Here is a 24,871-nt window from a genome sequence, read left to right on the forward strand (position 1 = left end):
ATGCTAGGGGAGGACAGGTTACCCTGGGGACAAGGTTCTTGTTTCCCAGCTTTACCCCTTGCTAGGAATTGGGGACTTTCTTCGCTGGTGAGTTTCTGTACCTGGAGCATCATCCTTGCTCTGCTCATGTCTGTCTACATGTAGTACCTGTTCAAACTCCATTATTGACAGATTGAAGGTCTTACATCCACCAGTGTTATGTGCTGAACTTGTGGTTATAAAGATGGGTGAATAGAAACAAGGTACTTCACTTCTAACGTTTACGTATTGTAATGTAAGTCATTGATTCCCAATCCACATTCGATTAATCTTTGTACTTCTTAATCCACCGATTCAAATAACTTTCCCTTAGCTGGTGCTTAATAAATATTAGTTAAATAAATAAGTGAATTTATTTTTAACTATTGAAACTTTGGAGAGAGGGTTACAATTGACCCTTGAATAACAAGGGTTTGAACTGCATAGGTCCACTTATACACAGAATTTTTCCAATAAATACAGCAATGTAAATGCATTTTCTCTTCCTTATGATTTTCTTAATAAAATTCCTTTTCTCTAGCCTACTTTATTGTAAGGATACAGTACATAATAGGTATAACATACAAAATATGTCAATTGACCGTTTATGTTTAACTGCTGGGGCAAAGAGAGCTACAGTGAGAAGGGACTGCTGCCTCGGGACCCACCTCAGGGAGCAGTTCAGACTCTTTATCTCCAAGGTGTCTCTGGTTCTAAGCTCATTTACATGATGTTTATGTGGCTCCAAAAGAATATCTTAGAGTTTAGATACTGTCTTTCCTGGGCAAGGTCATTCATTTTTATGCTATAGTGAAGGGAGGAGATGTAGACATATGGTTGTTTTCGTTATTTAACCTTTGTCAAGCTATTCATCATGTTATCTTTCTTCCAGAAATAGTGACAGTGACTGCTATCAGTCACCTTGGCTTATAGGCCAGTTGATAATCTGAGCAAGATGCCTGTGCAGTGGAGAGTAACGAACCTTCATCCCCCTTCAGAAGGTCTCCATTTCCCTAGCTGTGGGTCAAGACTAAGTTCAGAAGTCAGAGATCTAGCAAGGCATTGGGGTGTATTTCAGGTCTTCAAATAGGAAAGAAATGGAGGACACTCCCCCCCCCCCACTCTACTGTTATTCCCACAGAAGATTTAACCCAAGGTTGTTGCTGAGGAGCATGGTTGTGTTGACGGAGGACGGGTGAAGCACTTAGAGCCTGGGAGTGAGGAAACCAGTATTCAGTGATCCAGATCTGTTCCGCGCTGTGTTCTGCCTTGTTCCATCCAAGCTGAGAGCATTCTTGGCTTCCTGTCAGCTCACACCTCCTGGAGCAGTGCCTTAGTTTGCACTTTTGGACGGCTGCCTATTCTGTCTGTAGCATCTCGTCTTTTCTGTGCATGTTTAACTTGCTATTTTACTTGGCTAATCTGCATGGAATTCTTCTAATTCCAATAAACAGAAGTGCAATGTGTATTTCCCTGGATGACTATATGCTAAGCCCAGTGAGTATAATGAAGTAGGGAAGCAGGTTTTTCTTATTTGGGAAAGGAGCACCTAATTGGTGTTTTGAGGAAGATGCTCCAGTGCCAGTTAGGACTTTAATGTGACCAAACAATCTTTGCATCGCCTGCCTCCTTTACATGCCCTGCTTCAGGTTGATTATGGCTCCGATCTGCAGAAACTCTGGTGCCCACAGAGTTAAAATATTTCCAAATTCTCTAATCTCTGTCCCCTGCATCCATGATTCAGGGCTAAGGGTCTTGACCCTGTCACTCTTGCTGAGGACAAGAGCAGAGGAACTGATGAATCCAACTATGAATTCAGTGTCCCAGAAAAAAGCAAAAATCCTTTCCAGCACACCAACGAATCCACATCTTCTCTTAGTCATCTGTGATGCTTGCTGATAGCTGATAGCAAAAAGAAAATGTGAAATTGGCTTTGCTATTAAATGTATAAGAGAAAGGTAAACCTGTCCCTTATTTTTCTTTCCAAATTTTTAAGATGGTAATTAGGAGAACTAACACCAGGCAGGCTTGAGTGAATGCAAACAAGACCCCTATAGGCAGCACAGTGTATTAATGTAAAAATATGGCTAGACAACATAACTTGTCAGAGAGGATTATTTCTACTTAGTGAGTCTGCAGGAGCCCCTTTGCTCTACCATTCAGAATTTGACTAGAGAAGAGAGTGGGGCCAGAGAGAGAGAGAGAGGGAGGGAGGGAGAGAGAGAGCGCGCATTAGTGAACAGCTACTGTGGCATTGATGTTTGAGCGCACTTCTGAACTGGCTTTGTTGAGACTATCAGTGTCTCAGTGCAGAAAGCATGCGCTGTCCCAAATCCGCTGTTACTATGAGAAATGAGGAGCTGCTTTTAAGGTATGTTGTGGTGGCCTTTGTTTTAATGTATGCTTTTCTCGTTTCCAGAGCTGGCTGAAACAATAATCATGCTCTGAAGCAAGTAGCTTCCTTATCTTAGAAGAGAGAAAAAAAAAGAATCTAGAGAGAGGGAGGGAAACAAGATCGAGACCAAGAGATTGGGAGAAAGAGAGAGCAAGCGAGAAAAAAGGCAAGGACTGCTGTGTGCGAGTTCTCTCTGCCCGAGTTGCCTTTTGAAAGCATATCATGTTTTTGCTCGCTGCGATTTGTGAGTGGCCAGTGGCTCATTTTAAAGGCTCCGAATCTGGCTCTCGGTTTGTCTTTTCCTTTGCAATGTCTAAGCCTGTTTCATTATGATGCACTCTGCATGGAATAATCACAGAAAAAGGAGCTAAGGAGACCCCATATTAGACTTGCGTTCCAAATTCCGCTCTAATCTGGACTTAGCCTACCTAGATAGTCCTTCTGTGTTACCAGGTTTGGATCACTTTATCCTGTTTGCCAAAATGTGTACCTGTTTAAAGACCTCCCTTCATGCATGGCGTCCTGGGTCCCTATGTATTGAAAACAAATATTTGTTTCCTGCATCTGTGTTGGGGTTCTATCGCATACCAAGAATGAGCCACCACTGACCTTTTGGGAAGCAGAGAAAGAATTACGAGAGAATGGGCATCCTGCTTTGAAAAATGTAGTCTTTTGTTTATTTGCTAGCAGACATTGTAGCACTGAATACATCTTTGGGTCTGACAATGGGACCGGTTGAACAATGGAGCTGTCAAACTAGCTTAATGCATGTCTGGGCCTTTTTTTTTTTTTTCTTTCTCAACACCCTTTTTATCTGCTATAATCTTGTTTGTATAGACTATACAGAATGAATAGCTTTTAGTACTGCTTGTTTGTGGTTCCGTGCTTTTAAAAAATTTAATATCTGCCGTTCATAGAGCTTTGCATTTTGCAGCTATGTTGGCTGGATTAAGTTAAAGATTTATTGCTTACCTCTCTGTTAACTACAGAAAGAAATGTATTGATTGAGACTGCTTGTAATACCATTATCATTCTGGCAAATACCTTGTTATCAGACATGCCTCTACAGTATTTATGCTTGGGGATTTAAAATTTGCCTATTTGGTGAACTTACGGAATGTAGCAAGAAAGAGAAGTTAAAAGGAATATTGCTGTATTTAAGTAAATTATAATTTTCAGTCTCTATTTCCTCTTTCAGCATCCAGATAGAGAAACAGTTTAGAAATTCAAAGACAAGTGAGAACTTTTGCCCTTATAATTTTGGTCACAAACTATTATTATATAGCCTTTTAAATTGTTAAGTTAAAAGTCTCTATGGAATGTATTGATTTCTGATATATGGTTATGTGCTCATAAGACGCATTTCCATGCAGGGCAAGCATTTCTCACATCCTCAAAATTTTTTCTTTTTATAACATAAACATCGGTTTCTAAGGTGAAAACAGGGAGACTTCAAAAAGAGAAAATGGGAAAATCTGTTCCTAACTTCTCATAATATTGAAACCACTTTTATTCTCATACTAGATATAAAAGAACAGACCCTGTAATATTAAACAGTAATTGATTTACATGAGAATCATCTCACCGAGGTTGGTTTCTGTAAAGAATAATTTTTACCTAACATTTTCATGTTTTGCTTTAATTAGCTACTTTTGCCAGAGCAATATTTTGAAAAATATTAGTAAATTTATGGAGAGATATCAAGGACCTAATTTTTAAAAACAGAAGGGGTATCATTTTAAAGGGAAAAATTTTAAAATATTTAGTTACAAATATTTCCTCTTAGATTATATTGTGGTTTAAATTAGTGGTATTCCCGGTAAATAAGGAACAAGATGCATTCCTTATGAAAACACAGTTATGAAATAGTAACTATTTTTTAGAGTTTTGACATATCAATTTTTTAAACTTAAGTTGAAATATTATGAAATACTTAATTTAGAATAATTTAAATTAATGTTACAGGCTAAATAAATTGCCTTCTCAAGTATAGATTTTTCTAAGGACAATATTTTCAGAGCTGGGGTGGACCCAAAATGTATTTGCAGTATAATGATATTTTAAAAGTTATCCATTGTGAATAGAATAGATTTTAAATGCATACTTATTATGTTCTCTTACTTCCAATGGGATCTGAACTGCTCACTCCATCGGGTATGCCAATAATTGCTTTTAGGATGAGCTCATAAAAGGTAATTGGTGAAGCTTTATAACTGAAGCTGGCCCACCGTTGCCAGCACACCTAGATTCTGCTTTCATGGGAAATTTTTATTCCAAAACAAAGGTTGCAAAGCAATTTTTTGTGGTTTGGAAGAAAAGTAGTCTCCTGTGCTCCCTAGCTGCCTGTGAGTAGCACACTGAAATAAAGATATAACTTGGGAACCTCCGTGTTGAATTTTTTACTAAATTATAATTATTTCCCTGAGATCTATTCACTTGGATTTCTAGGTGGTCTTAGGTCCAAGAAGGAGGGAAATCCCTTCTTACTTTTTGTTTGCTTCTCCTGTGGTTTGATCCATTACCATCCGGAATTCAGAGACCCCATTTCCAGCATTCCACATACATATGATCTTTTCCATTAGCCTGATGGGGAGGGTATGAGACTGCCTGAAGTTGGCAAACTTGTCTACGTCTATTTTCACAACAGTAACAAGATATGTAACCTGCATCCTGCCATCAGCCTCTATGTGTGGTGATCCCCCTCGATAGTGACCTAAACAAATGTCAAAGTAAATTTTAATTCTAAGCCCAGACTTGCAGAAAAGGAATAGCAGAAGATTCAAACTGGGAAAATGGCTTCTTTCAATAGAGTAACGAGTGCACCCTAAGCCCTTCCACACACCAGCCTCCGGAATACCCACGTAGATGCGCTCAGCAGACCGCAGGCTGAGATCTGTAACCTCAACGTATCAGTATTCCTCGGTTTGTTAAAGTAAAACCTCACAGTTTTTCTTTTCTTTTTTAAATATTGGTGTATACAATTGCAAAAGATTCTCTGGGGCTGAAAAACAAAGAAGAGCATTTGATTAATATTCATATCTGGAACTTTATAGCAAGTACAGATTGTGCTTGAATAGGTAGGAAGTCATTCCAAGAGTGAATCAATACTAATTATTGTAATCAGGGGGGTTAATTAGGTGAGAATGTGGCTGATGGAAAGTTCATTGCTCAGAGCCCTGGAAACACCAAGGTTGATGAAAAGAAAGGTAAAATGCAAAAGGAAGAGTGCTGTGTGGGAATGATTGCTGGATTTCAGGGGTCAGGGTTTGTAGATGAGAAGCATGTCTTGATTTTGTGTAATCGTGGTAGAGAGGAAATTAGAAATCTCCAGTTTAGGTCCGGGTGTGGAGATTTCTGTAAAAGTCATTGAAACTGCCGTTTGCTTAATGGCATCTCACCCAGCTCCATAGCATCTTTCTTCACCTCTTCGAACAGTAACAAGTACAGTTTATTCAGTTGCAAGAATGCCTTCGATCATCCTCATTAGCCTTCATGAATTTCTTTCTACATTTTGGTAATTCCTAGGAGATTTCCCCGTTCATAAAACTATTGATTGCTTCTCTCATGTTTATTGGCTTTGGGAGTTTTTCTGAACTCACAGTGACTTTTATTCTGTAGGAAAGACGAGGCAGCAGTGGTTCGGAGAGGATTGAAATCTGTGGCATTTTCCTTAACTGACACTGGGAAGAGGGTGTCAGAGGAAGGAAAGCGTATGTGAGGTTTTAATGTTGTAGCCCATTAAGACTCGAAATGAAGTGTCCTGGAGCTGTAGCACCTTTCCGATCACATGGTACCAATCTACAGAGATCGGACTCTGATAGAAGCCAGACCTACATGTGAGTGTATGTGAGAATGTGTGTGTGTGTGTGTGTGTGTGTGTGTGTGTGTTTAACCCTGATTTGGGATGAGGTACACAAGCATGGTCTTCTGCTTCACATGATGTCTTTAAGGATTATTGTGGACAGGCATGTTTGTCTTCTCATAGCATTCTCATCACTGTGTGACTGATCCAAGCACATTTTCTTGTATGTCAACACCGTCAGAGTTAACGGGAAATGGCACCTGTGGGGAGAGGATGACAGTGGCCCAGAGTGACAGGTATTACCAGGACAGCTCGAGCTGCCACCTCAGCCCATTCTGAGTTGACCCGCCCATGATTGGCTGCTTGGGATTGTGATGAATCACTGGAGTTTATGAAGCAGGACTTGCCAGCATGCCCTCAGAGCAAAAGCAACACTAGCATTTTCCTGTAAAATCATTCCCTTCAACCAGCTTTGTTGTCTTGGCCACGAAGAGCTTGAGGTTTGAAGTTATAAGGCTGGTACACCTACAGTATCTGGGGCTTTTTAAATGCCCGTCTTGAGAAAGGTGGCAGCTGCAGTCAGTAAAACTCTGCGGAAACCTAGGACGGCGTTGCTGGCTTCTAGCTGGCGTGTGAAAGGACTGAAATGGGCACAGCTGTGCCTGATGCAGACATGGGTCAGATGCTTCCCACCCCTCCTGTGAAGCTGTGCATCTCAGCAATCCAAGGGCCCTGCAGTGTGGTCATCTTTGTCAGGGCATTCCTTTGTTAATTAATATCTTGGTGTGGGACCCCAGTTCTCTTTTGGGCTCTGTGAGAGGGCTCACTGTCCATTGAGATGTGATTTAAGAAGCACCTCTGTAAATGGGAGTGTGCTGAGTTGGGGGTGGGTGGCATGAGTTCCTGGTGGCAGGAGTTAGGATTCACTTTGACCTTCTCTTTGGAAACTGACTTGATAAAAAGGGATGGAGACCTTACTCCAAGCCCCTGCTCTCCATAAACCAGAATCTTCCTCTGTCCTCTGGCTTAGGTTGCTGCCTCAGACGTAGGAGTGTCAGTGGAAACTCTAATGCTCTAGAATGATAACATTAAGACTGGCTTTCTCTTTTCCTTCCCACCTGCCAGTTCCAGGTTTAAATAAAGATTGGGGGGTAGGAGTGTTATGATTGAGGTAAGGAATGACATCAGCATTTATTAACAATCAACTCTATGCCTGGCACTACACTAGGTGGTTTCTTGTATCTTATGTAATTCTCACCGATATCCAAGAGTTAGTGGAGTTCTGTTATCCCCATATTACAGATGAGAAAACCGAGACCAAGAAAGTTAAAGTAATTGGCCTAGAGACAGACAGCTCATAGTGGAAGGGACTCTAACTCAGGACTCAACCAACTCCGTCCTTGGCCAACTTGAAACTATAACGGTTGGATATTTGACACTTTAAAGTCAGATCTTCCTCTGGGGCTGCATTTCCACCATGGACTTTGATTTGTACACACCTCCTAGTTTTCCCACCGAAGTAAGCTTTACAGTAAGAAAGGAAAAAGAAAGGAAAAAATCTCAGTAGTCTTTTGCTTCTGAGTTCTAACCACAACTCCCCTCTGTGTCCCTACTTGTTCATGAGCTCTTTGAATGAATGCCTCCTAAGCCTCACTTTTCTCAGGCTTTAATCTGCATAATGGAAGCAGATGTTGGAAAGAATAATGGAGTATTTTAAAGCTTTATGGAATTGAAACGTGACTTTTTATCTGCATGAGGGGCCACAATATATCCTACTGTGATCATAACCAATCTAGCAACAAAGATATATCGTGCCCGATATAGGACAGGCTCTCGGCCCTCAGGAAGCTCACAGCAGCCATGAAGCAGAAAGAACACTGGGTAGGAAGGTATAAGTGGTGTAATACAGAGGAGGGGGGCGTTGAACTGGCCTTGAAGGATGGATGAATGAGGAGAGAAAAGATGTTGTTGGGACACCGTGGGCTTATCTTTCTATTCAAAAAAAGTAAAATGAAATCCTCAGACTCACCGTCTTTCTTTTTCAGATCCTCAAGGTCATTCACATCTCTCCTCCTCGCTAACCTTGCCACATTCCTATAAAATGGGGCAAATGTGGCTGTCAGCCTCCAGAGAGTGTGGGGAAACTAAGCGATTGGGTAACACAAAGGTTTACACTCAGCAGTAGACCAGACAAGAGAAAACACATTCCACTTAGCTTGGGTAGGTAGCCACACCACTTTTCCATGAAGATTTTTAGGTGGGTTTTTTAAGAGAAAGTGACAAAAAACCCTTTTTTTTTTCCTAATAGATTTCATGGGAATTAGCATGAAAAGCAAATTTAAATAAAAAGTCATTTGGGATTTTTAAAAACCTCTCTCATAAGCTAAAAATGGCTAGAGATTTGAACCATATTATAGAGAAAAAATAAATTTCCTGTGCTCAAAACCTTAATGTATTTTCAACCTCCATGTCACTTTAATAGCTTGGTTATATAATTGCTGTAGGAATAATTAGGCTAACACATTGTACTTCTTATCTGAGGATCGTGGTAGGTTTTGATTTTTCAGCCACTCATCCCTACGAGGAAATGATGTCCACACATATGACAAAGGTCTAGGGATGAATCAGAAAATTAAAGGATGTGTTCCCGGTGTCCATCAACTCTGTGGCAGAACCACGGGCAGAATCCAACAGGTGTGGCTCTTCAGTCTCATAATCTTCTTCACTCAGTTTGGAAGTAGCATTTGCCTTAGCGCGTCTGGTCTGCACGCACCATATCAGATGACTTCTGATCCTCATCACCAAAAGCTCTTTGATGGGGCTCTGTCATCAGTGTGGGTGAAGTACATTCGTGTATTTTGTTTCACAGAACCCCAGGCTTTTGCTCTCTTAATCCTCACTCTAATTCATTTGTTCAGGGAAAGGAGAGACATGCAAGCAAATGGGGCTGCCATGCCTGCAGAGATTTCCTCTCGAGTTGAGATTTTGATTCTTGGCAAGTTCTGTCTCGGGCAACCCTCACCCTCAGGCGAAAATTTCCATTTCTTTTTCTTTCACCCCCACCTGTTGCTGCTTTCTCTCTGGACCTAGTGTTATGCCTGCTACTGTATCCACCCAGCTGTTGCCACTCAGCTGTTGTCATTTGTCAAGCAGTCGTCTCTCCTTTTTTAATCTAACAACACGTGACAGTAAGATGAGAACTTCGGGCCAGTTGGGGAAAACGTTTTGTGGGGGTGGGAGTGTTGAAGGGCAGATTGCCAAGAACTAAAACCCTCATTCTGATAGGTATAAATTTTGTTCCTGCCGCCAGGCTGGCACCAGATAAGGGTACCTGGTATAGTTTGACAAATCTCGGCATCTTCAAGAAGCCACTGAAACATTCCTTCAGAGGTTTTTTTCCCCTGGGTGCCTTTGTGTACAAATCACCGTGCTGGACAGACAAGCCTTGTTCATCTCACCATCCTTTCTCCATTCTCCTTCCCAATTTTCACTTCCAATTTAACTCACTTTGTGGGACACAGTTTTACAGTCTCCCCCTCCCACCCCCTGCTAGTGTCTGGAAAGAAGCCCAACTCCAGAGACAGCTGTTCCTAGGTCAGAAATCAGCCCTGGTCAAGGCTAAGGCAAACTTGTCTTTTCTGGCAGATAAGCAACCAACAACTCACCTCACTTTTGTAAGTCACCTGCCTCTTCAGACACCAGCTGTAGAGGGAAGCTTCTGGCATTGTCTGGATTCCATCTGAGAGAGAGGGAGAAAGCTGGGGGGGTGGGGCAAAGAAGGCAGCAGCGGTGTAATGGAGAGAGAAAGAAAAAGGAAAGGCAAGTTAGAGAGGGAAGTGATGAGCTGGTTGGGCTCTGGGCCTGCCAGATCCACAGTGTTAACCTTTCATCCCCTTGGAATGGAAGCTTCTGAAAACTCTAGAAGGGCACCTCCTTTCCGAGCACGAAGGTATGTACACAAAGAGCGATCTTCAGTTTGAGGGCCTCTTCAGAAGGGAGATAAACTCACTATTATGTATTTTTGCTCTATTAAAAACAGATTCAGAAAAATACAAGATTGCAAAAAGCCAGTAGCAGCTGTTCTCGAGAGAGTGGCTATTTAAATTCCTGTAAAAGTGTAAAATATGAGTTTAATAACGATTTCATCTTTATTGGCATTTAATTTCACTTAAGTTGTTTTAAGACTGTGATAAAATCTCCATTCCAGAAGCTTTCAAAAGTGGGTGGGTGGGTGGAATAATAAGGCGATCATTTTAAACGTATGATTGGTGATGTAAGAATTTATTTCTTAGGTGATTCTTTTATGGAGCTAAGAAAAGATATATTTACAGTGTATCACTTAAGGATCTGTTTGTTTGTTTGTTTGCAAGTTGCTAATAAAACTGGGTAAGCCGAGAACAAACACATGGCCACAAAGTCAGATACTCTCTTAGGTACTTAAAATTCATGTGGATTTGAAGTTTATTGGCTGGAAATGATGGGAAATCCCCCTTATAAGGCCTGATCTACTGCTCCAAATGGTTCTGAGCACACTGGCCTTTTTTTTTTTTTTTTTTTAAACCAAACAGCTATGTTAATAAAATTTGAATTTGAAAATGGGATGGGGAAAGATATTGTGGATGCTAGTTTGTAATGAGGAGCCAGAAGTGAGGGGGAAAACCCTTTTGTGAAGGTGACTTTTTGAGTACAGAACAGTGCTGGTTCATTTATAGTTGCATAGTTGATAGTTTGCTTTTAAAGAGATTATGATGCAAACAAATACTTTTTTAAAAATGGAGATTTTTCATAAAATATATAGGGTTGTCTGCAGGAGAAGAAAATCGTTTGGTTATAAACATCAATCACTATATATCAGTCACCAGTCTCTAAGTTAGAGTATACGCTTTGTGCAAAGATGTTGAAAGGTCTGTAGTTGAGGGACTACATTCTGGTTCATTGATTGAGTGGGGTGACAGGAATAGGATTGTTTGATTTCAAGCAGTGTGTACTCTATGTACAAAGGCATTTATTAGCACTGTTTCTATTGAGGGTTTGTTTTTTTCCTGTGTTTTTTTTTTTGTTGTTTTTTTTAAATGCCAGTGATAATTCAGTGCTCAAACAATGACCATTGGACAAAACTCAATTTGAGATGAGGCATGAGAGGGAAAGGGGTTTGCTGAAACAGCACAGTGCACCTCATTGCCTTGGAAGGCCTCATATAAAAATGAGGTCATTCAGAAACTTTCCCTTGAAGTGCTTCCAATTCTTGAATTGCCTTTTGTTTGGGAAATGAATAGCAAGTTGATTAAAAAAAGAGAGAGAGAGACAATTAGGGAAGGTAGGGGGATGGGCCTAGGGAAGAGCTTAAGGTTTTCCTACAATGAAACTATAACGATGAGGAAATGTCATGGTTCCCAACAGCGCAGCCCTTTGTGGTGTCACCGACCAGGTGGTGTCCACAAGAGGAGCCTGCTGATGGCCCCGTCTTCTTTCACTGCTGTTAGTAAGATCCTTGGCTATAAAATAGTTTCACTAAACCCGAGTGTTCAACAGCGGCCCAGTGGAGCTGTCTGCCAAAGAACTCTAACTGCCAAAACATGATACCTGATGGCTCATTACTGCATGAAAATTAAAAAAGGGGCCCCATTGAGTTGTTTTCAGATTTATTTATTTTTTGCCTTCTGTCAAAACAGTGAAATGAGAAACTTAAGCTTTTCATCGGATGATATTTGGTTGGGTGTTTTTGTTTTGTTTTCGTTTTTAAGCTCAAGAGCCTTTGAAATTTGTGTACATGTGCTGATATCATGGAAACAAAACCCTATGGGGTGTGTGTGTGTGTATTTTTTTCTCTCTGGCACCTACATCAAGTGCGTATGTAGTCACTACATTACTTATGCATTTGGCTGCCAAACTATTTAAACTCAACCATATTCCCATAAGCGTTCCTTGGCTCAATGTTGTCACTGTATCCCATGTAAGAGTGATCTTTTATATTTGACCCATTTTGCGTCTTACTTTAAATGGTAAAGCAAATGTGCTTTGAAAACTCTGGTACACTCTAGTTGTTGAATAAGGCAATAACCTATGCACTTGTAATTCTTTCTCCATGACCTACTTACACACTACTTTACCCTCCTCATAGTATGATTAAAAGCTGCTTTGAATCCACGATCACCTCCAGGGATTGGAGGCAAGAATTTAACAAACTGCTGAGAAGGCTTAAGTCAGTAAGAGGGCTTCCCTACAGCTTCTCCCAACTAATTCACATGCAATTAAAGGGAAAATAAATATTTCAGAAGTGTACATGTTAATGAAGCTGCTTCTACCTTTTAGAATACAGACATAGATGGAGCTTTATTCCATAGCTGATTTGAAAGTATTTTTCCCTTTTGATTAATGCAGTTGTGCTCCTCTTCTATGGTTGGGGTGGGTTCTGTTTGTTCATTTTAAAATAAATTTGTTATATAGTCAATTCATTACATACATTTGGGATTTATGTAAATAATGTGTGGAAAACCAAGAACTCTCAAGGTTTGTCTCATTTATCCAGCTAATTATTAAAATTATTGAAAGACCAATGAAGTTCTTACAATTTCAAAGATAGCCTGCCGTAGCTGGGGTAGGGAATAAATGTAACCTAGTATTATTAGGAAATTTCAGGCATTTTGGATGTAAGATTCATTTTATTGCATCTGCCTTTCAATTCCTTGTGACCCTAGACCTGGTTCCTCAGAAAGGCAGTGTTTTCGAATGAAGGTTAGTCCTAGCCCTGCATCTAACTGCCTTAGAATTAGAATTATCTTGGTCAAAAGCCAGATATATTGTTCAGCTGAAGAAGGAAATCAAGTATATTGTGTATGTTTGGCCTTAGAATACTCCAGGCCTGTTCCTCCATTACTCAGTGCTGCAAGCCTGGATTTAAAATTGGTATGTGAATTTAAAATTGGTATATAAATATCTATTTTTCTTCATAACCTTTAAAAATGGTCAGTTCTCATTATCACACAAGAAATTGGTGAGAGAGAAAAAAGATAAAGATTTTTTCTCTCTCCATATTATGGTGTCTGATACATTTAACTACACGTGATATATTCAACTACGCCTGACTGAGTTGTTTAACCCCCTGGCTACCGGGATTACCAAGAGGCAAACTATTCATGTCTGCTCTGCGATTTATGATGTTGCTTTAGAATGTGAAATAGCCCATGAAGTAGTTTTACATACTTGTGACATTGTGAAAAGTTCCGTTTCATCCAAATAACCCAACAATAAAACAATAATGAGAATGCTGAATTAGAATGCCACCATATAAATCAGCTGTCTTTCAAGAATTTGAGCAAATCACCTGGGAAAATCAAATTCACCTGCTTCTATCTATAAGCGTTTTGTCATTTTTCTCAATTCCTCTCGCTAAACCAGTCACAAATCTTAGATGGGTATTCAAGCTTAGTGACTATTATAGACCTAACACTCATGAAGTCACTGTGGGTTTTTAGTCGTCGTATTAAATGCTAGGAACCGGCAAGTACGTGATTTACCTTTTTAAAAGAAAACGTGATTTATTGTTTTTAATTTTCAGTCCCTTATACTTCTTAGTGTTTTCAAGATGATTCAGAAGGAAACATAACTGGGCAGAGATTGATTCATCTTTCTCCTTAAAGCCCCGAGATAAGTCCCTAAATGTCACTTGGGCCATTTACGAGATATTTACTTTGGCTAAACCACGAATCCTATCTGTTGTTACGGTTAGTTCACACACTGGCCAGCAGATCCCACCGAGAGCGTTTGAACACACGCCTGGGAGGACTGGGTCTGCGGCGGCTCCAGAGTTCGGTTTTGATCGGCAGGCGCACTAGGCTTTGGCCACACAGCGGCAGGAACGCTAGCAGCGGTTCCCGGGCCTCGCGCCAGGGGCCCTGGACATGGAGAATTGAGCGGGGCAGGGCAGACCCGATTCGGTGAGCGTTTCTCCAAGCTCCGGACCCTGGGCAGAGCCGGGCTGTCGTTAAGGCCAGCGAGCTCCGCCGGGCCGGCCGCCCGCCGCGGGCAGGTCCCTCCCCCGGGCGGGCCCTCAGGGGTTAAGCGGCGGCGCGCGGGCGCGGAGCTCCGCCTCCGCTCGCCGCACCTGGCGCCCCGCAGCCCGCGGCCGGGCGCTGGCTTTCGGAGGGGATTGGCGGAGCGCGGGAGGGGAGAGAATGTGACAAGTGCCGGCTCGGGCGGCCGCCGCGGGGAGGCCGCGCGCACCTGTCCCTGCCCGTCTCGCCGCCCGCGGCCGCTCGGACGCGCGCACCGCCGCCCCCCGCCCGCCCTCCGAGCGCCGCGTGCGCCGCGACCATGACTTCTGCCTTCAAGCTGGATTTCCTCCCGGACATTATGGTCGAGGGCCGCCTGCTAGTTCCCGACCGAATGTGAGTGGGGTCCCAGGGGGGACGTGTGGCCGCGCGGGCGTTCTCCCCGTGCCCCCCCCCCCCCCCCCAGGCCGGGCGACCGCTGTCAAGTCTCCTGCCTGGAGCCCCGAGGAGGGCGAGGCAAGCTCGGCGGCTCCTCCGCCCGGGCAACGCGGGCGGCGACTCGGGATCAGTCGCCTCCCCTGGGCTCCCGAGCCGCCGCTGGGCTTGGGGAGCAGGGATAGTGCCCTGACCTGCCGAGCGGCGCGGGGACAAGGGTCCGGAATCGGGTGTGGGGACCGGCGAGCCAGGCCAGCGGGACGGGAGCGGGGACCGGCCAGCGGGGCGCGGTGCCCGGGGGTCTGGGTTTGGGGATGGCCAGCGGGGCGCGGCGTCCCGGGGCGGAGTGCGCGCGTGCACGCTCCTGTCTTTGGAAACACGGGGTTCTTGGAGCTCTGGTGGCTCATTTAAAGATCCCTTCTTACCAAATTATCCGCTATTCAGACTTGCCATTTTCAAAGATTCATTTCCCGGGGAAGAGTGGAGAGAGAGAAGAGGAAAGAAAGGAAAAAGGGAGGGGGTGGTAATTAGAAGGCATTACAATAGCCAGGTGTGCTCTATGGCAGAAATTAGTGGTAATTTTTACGGAATCATGGTGGTTTTGTCTGGTATGCAGCCTCTAATTTAATAATTAATGTGCTTCTGGTTGTTGTACATGTCGTCAAACTAGGGTAGAGAGTTTATTGGGAGAAGTAGAGAGCTCGGATTCCTGAGGAAGGGAAAGTATGCCTCATTTTAATCTGGCTGGTTAGTCTTGATAGTGCCTGAGCTGGTAAGAGAAACTGTCTCCTCAGTAGGATCTGTCTGTATGTCAGGCGTGTTGTGAAAGGAGAACCTGGGGAGGGAGAACAGAGATTGCCAGCAGAGGGTCTGAAAGGACTGTTTCCATTTTAGAAACGGAATATGTGAAATTGTCAATTATCAAGCAAGAATTTTGATAGTGAATCTAGGCTAAAATTAATCGAGGGGGGAAAGGACTGCTATCCTTGGTAAGAGTCCACATAAAGTGTTTCCTATTCTGCACACTGTTAAGACTTAACATCCATATTCTTTCTGGCACATTACTGTACTCTTAGCAATTTCCATGCCATTCCGAGCTTTATGATCCATTTCCCTGGCAACTAACTTTCCCCTACGGTGCTAGATTCTTTTTCTTGTATGTTAAATGTTATGGGTTGAGAGATTCTTGAGAAACTGCAGTGGCCAATTATTTGAGCCCCTAGGAATTTTTTTTGAAAATGGGGGAGGGGGATGATAGAATCTGTTAAATTCGGATTGTCTTCCACTCGATATTAAGAATGTTAACTTGCTTGTACACGCAACCAGGTTCTTTATCTCAACTAAGATAATCCGATAACATCAATTAAACTATTGAATTTCCTTTTGGCAGTTTTCTCAGAGAAATTAATCTTGGTTAGTTACATTCCCATAATATCTCTTTTAAAAGGTCTCTGTCCTGTCCTCCTTAAATATATATGTGTGTGTATATCTGTAGAGATATTTAATACATGTTTGCACATTAGCTATTGAAAGTTTTGTGTGTGTTCTCCTCTGGAGGAATGTTGGCTGAACCGAAGGATTGGCTTGGTCATGATTTTGAATTTATGGTCACCCGCTATGTCAGTGACCATAGTATATCTAGCTAATGAATGCTCTGAATTTAAAGTGTTAGTGGCCTTCGAAAGGTGCTGTCTCTTGTCAGTTAAATTATGAAAGTCTTATTTGTCCTTTTCATTAGGTGGATGAAGGTGCTTGTTCAAACTATTTGCTCTTAATAGAGCCTTTGTATTTTAGCCACGGGTTAACCATACAAACCCTAATGTCACTTCTACCCCACTTCTCTTCCAGATGTTAGTTATTTCCAAATGACGTCCTTTGGAATCAAACTTAAATTGTTTTCAGTATCTGTCAACTATTGCTTAATTGCCCTTTTTTAAAAAAATTAAAAAAAAGAGGAAAAGTAGAGGATTTGTAAATGATAATATTATTTGTCTCCTTAGCCCTGAGCATGCTGTGGCATGTTTTCCAAAAGAGTTTGCAATTAACTCACATTAGAGACTAACTTTGGGGAATAGAGAGGCATGTGGAGGGCATATAAGCAATTGAAAATATGTGAAACCCGCCTAGCAGCATATCCTATTGCCATATGCATACAGTTGAGAAGATAGCGGTGTGGAATTAATGTTTTCCAGACTGGTTATCATATACAGTATATAGCCCTTTGCATTAAATTTCAGTCAGCTAGAATATTGGCCTGTTCCTAAAAGGAACTTAAATAAAGCGTAGAGGCTTTATTTTTTTAAAAGAAGTAGGATGTATTTTCAATGGCATTTTCCCATGAGAATATATTAGATACGTTTGTAAGATGTAATATGTTTGAGTCCTCGAGGCAGATGAACAAATAGCTTTGGAGATGAATTATTATGCTTCGTGGACCCACAAGCCATCCAGTGTTTAAAAAGTCCAGGTCACTGAAGGCTCTATAGTGGTATTTTAAATATTCATTAATAAAACTGTAAGTTGAAATGGACCTTTTAAATCATTTTAACTATTAAAGTTTTGTAGTCTTTATGGTACTATAGAATATCATTTGCAACAAAGTATGAAAATAAATTAGAAACTGATTTTTTTAAAAGATCTCTTTTAAACTGGGGTAGCTGGTTTTGGATTGGTGTTGGGGGTTGTGTTTTGTCCTTTGTCTCACTTCTTTAATGATCAGATATGCATTTAGAGTTTTAAAAAAATTTTAAACAAAAATATAAGAAATAATATCTTGGAAATGAGAAATTACAGGAGGGAAAAAAAAATCTATAAATCCAACTGCACAAGTGTTAGTTCAGATTTGTGATGTTAAAATAAGGTGCTGAGAAGAAGATACCAATAAATTTAAAATCTTACTGTTTTCCCTCATAACCGGTAAGTAACCTTATTGAAAATGAGAAAAGTCCTCCTGCATGTAAATTCATCAACTTGGTGAATTCCTCTTCTGTTCATTAGATCCTCTCAGGTTAGGATAACTAGAAATATCTGTCAGTGCCTCATTGGACTGAAAATTGGTTCTAGGGATGTCGTCGTTAAAGTTGAAAGGGGAGTTAGAGACCATCGCATCAGACTTTGTTTTATAGATGAAGAAATTAGTAGAGGGGCCGTGTGGCAGTCCAAGAAGGCAGCGTAATTACTGCCTTCTCCCTTTCTCCCCCAATATTCCAAAAGCATGAGTCATTGATAGAATGCCTGCTTTGTCTCAGGACACTTTATTTACAGTCTCTAACCTTCACAGTAGATCTGCAGGGTGGTGGTTATCCTCATTTTACAGGTGATCCTTAAAGAGGGCCCATGCTTGCGTGTGCTACATAGGCAGGAACAGGAAAGCTGTGGTTCGCTTGTGTGTGTGTTCTATAAATGCATGTTCATATGTTAACGGGAGAGAAGAGAGATCTGTGAACTAAGTATGATACAGATTTTTTTTTTTGGCCAGAAAAGCAAAATGATGCCACATATTAATGATTGAGCATTATAGGAAATACATAGCACCTTTTCAGACTTGACTCTCTAATTTGATTTAAATTGAGTCGATTACTCTCTGATTTGATCCAAATTTACTGTTATTCCATATTTCATTTAACTAAAGAGAATATATTTTAATTAAAAAAATATTTTTTTTGGTTTCCAGATACCAGCAAACAAAGTCAGAAGCAATGGGTCCTTGTTTTTTTAGATGGCATTTAAAGTGTCTTTGGAAAATGTGTCATTGGAAGTAATAAAATAGAGAGAGAACTGAGATTTATCACCTGATTCCATGATGGTCATAAGAGAAAATTAAAATGGTGAGACTCTAAAGGAAAGGGCTATGCAATATAGTTCTTTAAAGATATTTTAAAAATACTTTTCAGATGGGATTTCTCAGTTAACACTGCATATTTTAGTATCAGCTGCTTCCTGAGACCCAAAACTCAAACCACACTGGCATTTAGAACAGCAGTGTTATCTTTGATCTGGGTTAGAGGTATTATTTTACTTGTTAAGTCTTGCTATTTAATTGTAATTTGCTGGATTGAGGTTACTTTGGCATCTGTTGAGGAGATGCAGTGAACTGGGGGGAATAAGAACCTTGCAAAACAAGATAAAAAGGAGATAGGATTTTCAGATCTGAACCTAGTAATTAAGATTTCATGGGATCATTTGGAATGTGTTTCACCTCAGTATTTTTCCTACCCAACAGCAATAATAACAGTATATTTGGCCTCTGATAAAAGCCTGCATTCTCCCCTCTCCCGCCTTTTTTTTTTTTTTAACACAAATCTCCAAGCTTTTCTTTCTCTCTATCCCTTACTTGTGGTTTGTATCTTACAAGTTAAACACTCACTTCTTATCTAAAGGGAGGTAATGTTTTGCCATACAAAATAACCTGATAAACTGTCGGAGAACCAGCACACGCTTGATCTAGGTATTATGTCAGAATTTGGGTGGAGTTCCTTGTGGAGGCTTGTATGTAGACTCGAGAGACCAGATATCAACAGGGGTCTGATCTCACCATCGTGAATGAGAAACAATCCTCACAACTGCTAAACAGTACTGTAAACATCCCTCATCATATCTGCATTTCAGTGGAAACCTGGTGTATTCAACGTGTGGCGAGGAGCTGATTTAATAAGTCATTCGTATGTTGCATTTCCTGGGCTGAACTGCACCCAGACTTAGTCTGTATTTCCAGTTTGGAGTGTTGATTCCAGAGGGTTCAGTTTTTCCAGGGGAGGGTCCCATTTTGCTTTTTGTCTGAAGATCAGGAGAGGACAAAGGAGGCAGCTGTTTCTCAGCATCATATATGTTCTAGGAAACTGCAGAAGGGAGTGCTGGGGAGGTTCTAAGGATGTCCAGCTTGTCACCTGCACGTGCTCATGCCCTCGTGTCTGTGCCCACTGCTGAGGAGGAACCGGTAACCTAATGAAGCAGCATCAGCCGTGTGCTACTTGTGTAGCAGTGCAGAAAATGTATTTTTATTTTTCCTTAAGAAGAAGCTCTTGCTCAATCTAAGAGAAATGGAGCTGTGCACTCCTGGAAAAACCTTTGAGGGAAACAAAAACCAATTAGCACAGTAAATGTGACGCTCTCAGGTAATTGTCAAATAATTATTCCCCTTCAGCGTCATCACTGTTTAATTGTGTCATCCAATATTCTCCGGCTCTGAATGTGGATGTGAAGGGATGGAAACCTCGCTCCCCTCCTGGGATTTTTTTTTTTTCATTTACTCAGAGCCTTAGACTCCTCCTGAAGGACTTTTAAAAGAAAGGGGGAGACGTTGAGGGAGATTTTGAGCCACTTCCCTCTTTCCATTTGTCCTAAATCACAACAGAAAGTGATTACTCCAACCAGCTTTATGGAAATGCAATTCCAGTTATGCGGTTGAAATGCCAGGGAGCATGTCTGAGATTTCCACTGTCACTCTGCGACACCCAGAGCCTTATGAACGGTCTCTTTTATGAAGTGCAGGTTGTATATTATGTTCCAATGCTGAGAGCGATGCTTTCAAATCAGCTGATGATGTAAAATGGAATGCTAATAAATATGTAATCATATGGCTCTCAGAATGACAGATGAGTACAAATTCAGTTTTTGGTTAAATTTTAATTACTTCTTGGAATGAATGCCTCAGAGCCAACTTGCCAGCAAATTATTAGACCCATTTTTTTCCCTCCTGAAGATGTATGTAAATTAAGTTTAGGCTGCATTTAGACTAAAATATCATTTTGGTTTATTATTCTGGACTTTTCTACCAGGCTCATTGGGGCCTTTTATGTAAGGTCAGATTTTTAAATAAATCTGTTCTGAAGAGATCTCGGTTTAAAGGATCTGTGCTCCCTTTCTGTAAGAGTCATACAGATAGATGACACAGGATTTCTTTGACTAATTGTGCTTTAAAAGTGGGGTACATAGAATGTTTTGATTTTAAGCCTTAATAATGAAAGAAGTCCAAGAGGTTTTTCTCTTCAGTGAAACTGTGTGGCTCTTTCTGTCATGACCACAGAAATAAGCTCCCAGAACCCACCAGCTGCTTTGTCTGACATTTATAGGCTCAAATAGGACTGGCGATTTCCTCCTTTCACATGTGATGGTGTCCACTCAGAGAGAATGCAGTTAATTTCAGCTGATTCAACATTTTGACGTAACTTTTGGACAGCTTAAAACATTTTTTTTTTGTATCACAGGAGTGAATAGTTCTTCAATTTCCATAGTAGGATCTAAATTTCTATGATGTTATACTGAAAGGCTTACTTTCCAAGGTTTTTTCTAAAGCAAGTTCATAGCTTGACTTAGACTCATTAAATTTTAAGGTGGTATTTTATACCCTTTTCCATGAATGATGTCTTTATTTCTTAGTTGCCCCCTGTAGCAGGAAAGTTGTACCACATTTATCTGACACAAAATCAGTTGGTCCTGTAGGCTAAAAGAGCGAAATATTTTGTTACTCATATGGCTGTGATCAGTAGGCATAATGCATGTGTGTATCCACACACACTTATACATATATATATATATGCGGAAAAAATGTATGAAAAACTATCTTATTAGGCATAATTCACTTTCTTGACATCGCTTACATTTAATCGTCTTTGGCTATAAAAGTTATGAAATTGTTGCACAACATAACGTCTGTTTACATATCATTACCTTCATAACTGAAAAAGATTCAGAAAGGTTTAACATCTTGACCAAAGATGTACTTCAAATTAGTGATAGAGCAGAAACTGGTCTCGGGACTGTGTTTTAACTCTTTGGCCCAGATCCCCAGAGTGGCTTCTCTTAAAGGTGTGACAAGTTCACTCCGGTGATCCTGTCACTCCTGACAGGGTGACAAGCTGAGACCCCAATTTAGCAGCCCTTTCTGTCCTTGCTGCAAACTCCCTGCACCCGGGGGCCCCTCTATTTCTCGGTTACAATTGCGATGTTGCGACTGTCAGGATCTTTTAGGGTTAGAGTAGGAAGAAAGAAAGACTCTGCATAGGAAAATCTGGACTGTGGACCCTAAATCATTATTTTCTTGGGTAGACACAGCTGGTCCTGGCCAGACCAAATTCCTGGCTGCTGCCACATTTTATGTGATCCCTATATATTATCCTGTGGCTTCCTGTCGCTATTGAAAGGAATCCTTGAATTTGTGATTGTGCCTAATGGGCACCAGCACATAAACTGGACACCTTAAAAGGCTAAAGTTACAGGGAGGGGATTGATGTAAAACAACTTAAACAGGCACATTAGCTCACACACCCAATTGTTTTCTCTTTGCATCTCCAGAGTAAGACATTGGGTGTCACGCAAGTGAATACAGGTTGAAATCTGACATGTCATTTTCTCCTTGAAAACCCTTAGAAGAATAGTAAAAGGGAAAGATGCTATGAAAAAGCATAAAGAAGGAAAGCTTTTGGTATAAAAGATGTATGTCTGTTTTGTTAGGGTGCCTTTTCTTCTCTCTCGGTTCTCTGGACTCCAGCCTAGATTCCTGTAGGTCATGAACAGTATAGCTATTTTTGATGCTTTCTTTCTGCCTTTTTAAAATAGTTTCCTGACTTGTATCTTCTCAGTCCTTTTACTCTTCTCTGAGATTAAATGGGCTTCTCTGAGCCCATTTTATTATCCGTTTCCGAGCAGTTTTCTAAATTTCAAGAGAAGGGGCCACATGTGCCCACAGCACAGTTCTGAGAATTGGAATCTCGAGAGGAGGGTGGTATCAGAACAGCTCGGTCATCACTGGTAGTAAATCCCACTGGAGCAGCTGCGTGCTTCTGTGCATAAAACTGTATTTTGACTTCTCCCTGCGTTATGGAAGGGGTGTTGAGTTTTCTGGTTGAGCATAAGGGTAGCATATTTCAGAATGATTAACTTTATGGATGTCATTGTCGTGGCCAGCTATATTTGGCTCTGCTGCAGCTGTGTTTGCTTTCTCAAAATTGTCACCAGGAGGCCTCCAACTGCAATTATTCCCTTCAGTCATGCTGGTAACATCTTTCCTTGTGACTCCCGTTGTCCACCCAGCCATCTTTCCCCCTCGTCAGGATTTAAAGGCAACACACAAGTCCTTTGAAAAGCCTGAATGCTGGCTAACACTATGGCAGCTCCATCTCAAAGCCATTTCTTAATATGAAGTCATCTTTAGTTTACATCATATCGCTCTCTGTCAGGATTCATTTTTCTTTTCTCAAAAAGGCCCAATTCTCCTGACTCTTTCCTCCTTGTCTCAGGAAGAATTTAGGAAACTTTTTTTTTCTTCTTCATACAGAAATCATTTTAAGTCATTGGGCTGTTGAGTGGGTTTTAATGTTTAGTTAGAAATCACTTCCTCTTGGATTGTTTCTGTTTGTTGGGGACAGTCACCCTGCCTCAGGATCTGCTTGCTTGTGCGCAACAGAGTGGAATGACTAGGAATCACTACTGCGCCCGGGTCTCTCCAGCAAAGGGTCAGGAGGCAGTTCTTCAAGGCTAAGGACCCTTCACTAAGCAGCAACCTCCTGTATTCTCCTGGCTTGTCTTCTGACCTGTTCCATGCCCCCTTCAGGTCTCAAGTAACTTGTCAAGATTCTTCATCTAGAAAATAAGGGTAATAAGATGCGCTTCTTACCTGTCCCACAGTGTTATTGTGAAGCTAATACCGGGAGAGGAATGACAACCTAAATATTTTATAGCTTCACGGTACTTAAAAGTGACCACAAGTTCATCTGCATTGCCTCGGAGAATCAAATACAATGGAACTTCATTACGACTGGCCGGCTAATGTTTCCTCCCGTGGAACATTCATGCTTTATAAAGTCTCAGCCGAAGACCCATAAAGCAGTATTGCTCCCATATAAAGTTCCAGAAAATGCTTTGTCCCCAGGATAGCATTAAGAAGACAGATTTTCCATTCTCTTCTCTGTCTACATGATTGAGAAATAAAATGCAGTTCATGGGCCAACAACTGTGAACTTGCGGTCAGACCTCCCCTTCTGGAATGGGGTGAAGCAGAAGGCAGTATCTCCATCCATTATCCCCATATGCGTGTTCTGAAAAAGCCCATCTCTGCCCAGCTGAAACAGATTTTGATTTTTTTATGGGATGAGAATTAGCCACACAATATGAAGGCTGGTTCTCACAGAACGGGACTCCTACCCTGCAGAAATTAGGCCATTCGGGGAAACCATTTTGACAGTATGAATCTTTAGGGGCAACTTCGTAGATCCTGCCACCTAATGGCCTCATTGGGACCTCAGCTCACAAAGTGCCTGGGGAACAGAGGAGGAGGAGAGGAGGGTCTCTAAAAGAGAAAATCATTTGGAGAAAGAATCAGTAATTTTTCTCTTAACAGGTGGCGTGGGGGGTATAGGGTGTGTATCCAGGTGGTGCCCAGCTGCGGGATGCATGGAAGTTATTCTGTTCTTGTGCTTTAACAAGCAGGCATTTATTTCTGCTGACATAGCTGTTAGGGTCCTTGAAATCTAAGAGACCAGAGCCACCATGGCTAGTGTGAAGATTTGCTTCTCACCTTGTAAGTCCCTTGGTTTGTTAGATCAGACATGATTGGATTCACTTGGGAAGCTCAAGGCCTGATCTGAGCCCGTTGTTGAGGAACTTCCATCCCTGCCTGGCCAGGGGAACACTCAGCATCTACTCTGGGCATCTACTCTGGCTCCGAGAGTGATCTTGGCTCTGAGAAACTCCCCAGGCCATGAATGTGACCTCCAAATGTAAGGACCCCTTACCTGAGTAACAGACCACTTTGTGTTGGGAGTACCAGGGCCCCTCATTGAAGGCAATGGGGACTTAATATCAGAAGATTAGGGCTGTTTCTGAGATCATTGGGAAAGGAAAAGTAGCAAAATCTAGCAAAGTTGGCAAAATCTTTAGAGAAGGGGGTCTGCCACACAGATACTACAACTGTTTCTGTACAAATTAATTGGTACTTTGTAGTCTGCACAGTTTATCTTCTCAGCGTCAAGTCAGACACTATAGGCAGCCTTTCAGTTGGGCCAAGATTTCATGTTCAGCTAATATAAAAAGTGACTAGAATGGGACTGTTGTCAGCCCCAGAGGCCACGCGAAGCCTTCACCCTGCCTCTGTGTCTCGCAGTCAGGCTTATTCAGAACGTGATACTTTTGATCCACATTGATTTCTAGTTGTCTGTTCAATACAATGATGTAGGCGCAGAAGCCAGCAAATGTTTCCTAGCATCAACAAAACTAATTTGATGACAACCAAAT

General features: G+C 41.5%; 1 protein-coding gene across 11 annotated transcripts in view; it reads left to right on the plus strand.

Annotated features, from left to right (window-relative positions):
• The window catches only part of CELF2 (CUGBP Elav-like family member 2), a 789,880-nt gene that overhangs the window by 476,169 nt on the left and 288,840 nt on the right, over nt 1–24,871 (plus strand). For 3 of the 11 annotated variants that reach the window (XM_081128232.1, XM_081128236.1, XM_081128234.1), the window contains exon 1: nt 14,319–14,602. The exons of 7 other annotated variants lie outside the window; for them this stretch is intronic. In XM_081128232.1, the coding sequence (XP_080984358.1) occupies nt 14,529–14,602 (74 nt within the window). In that variant the 5' untranslated portion in view covers nt 14,319–14,528. Of the gene's footprint in view, nt 1–14,308; nt 14,603–24,871 lie in introns of those variants that run through there. One more of the 11 variants, XM_081128237.1, reaches the window with a different exon arrangement.

The sequence above is a fragment of the Miniopterus schreibersii genome (assembly GCF_964146895.1).
Source record: "Miniopterus schreibersii genome assembly, chromosome: 1".
In the NCBI taxonomy this organism is placed as follows: Eukaryota; Metazoa; Chordata; class Mammalia; order Chiroptera; family Miniopteridae; genus Miniopterus; species Miniopterus schreibersii.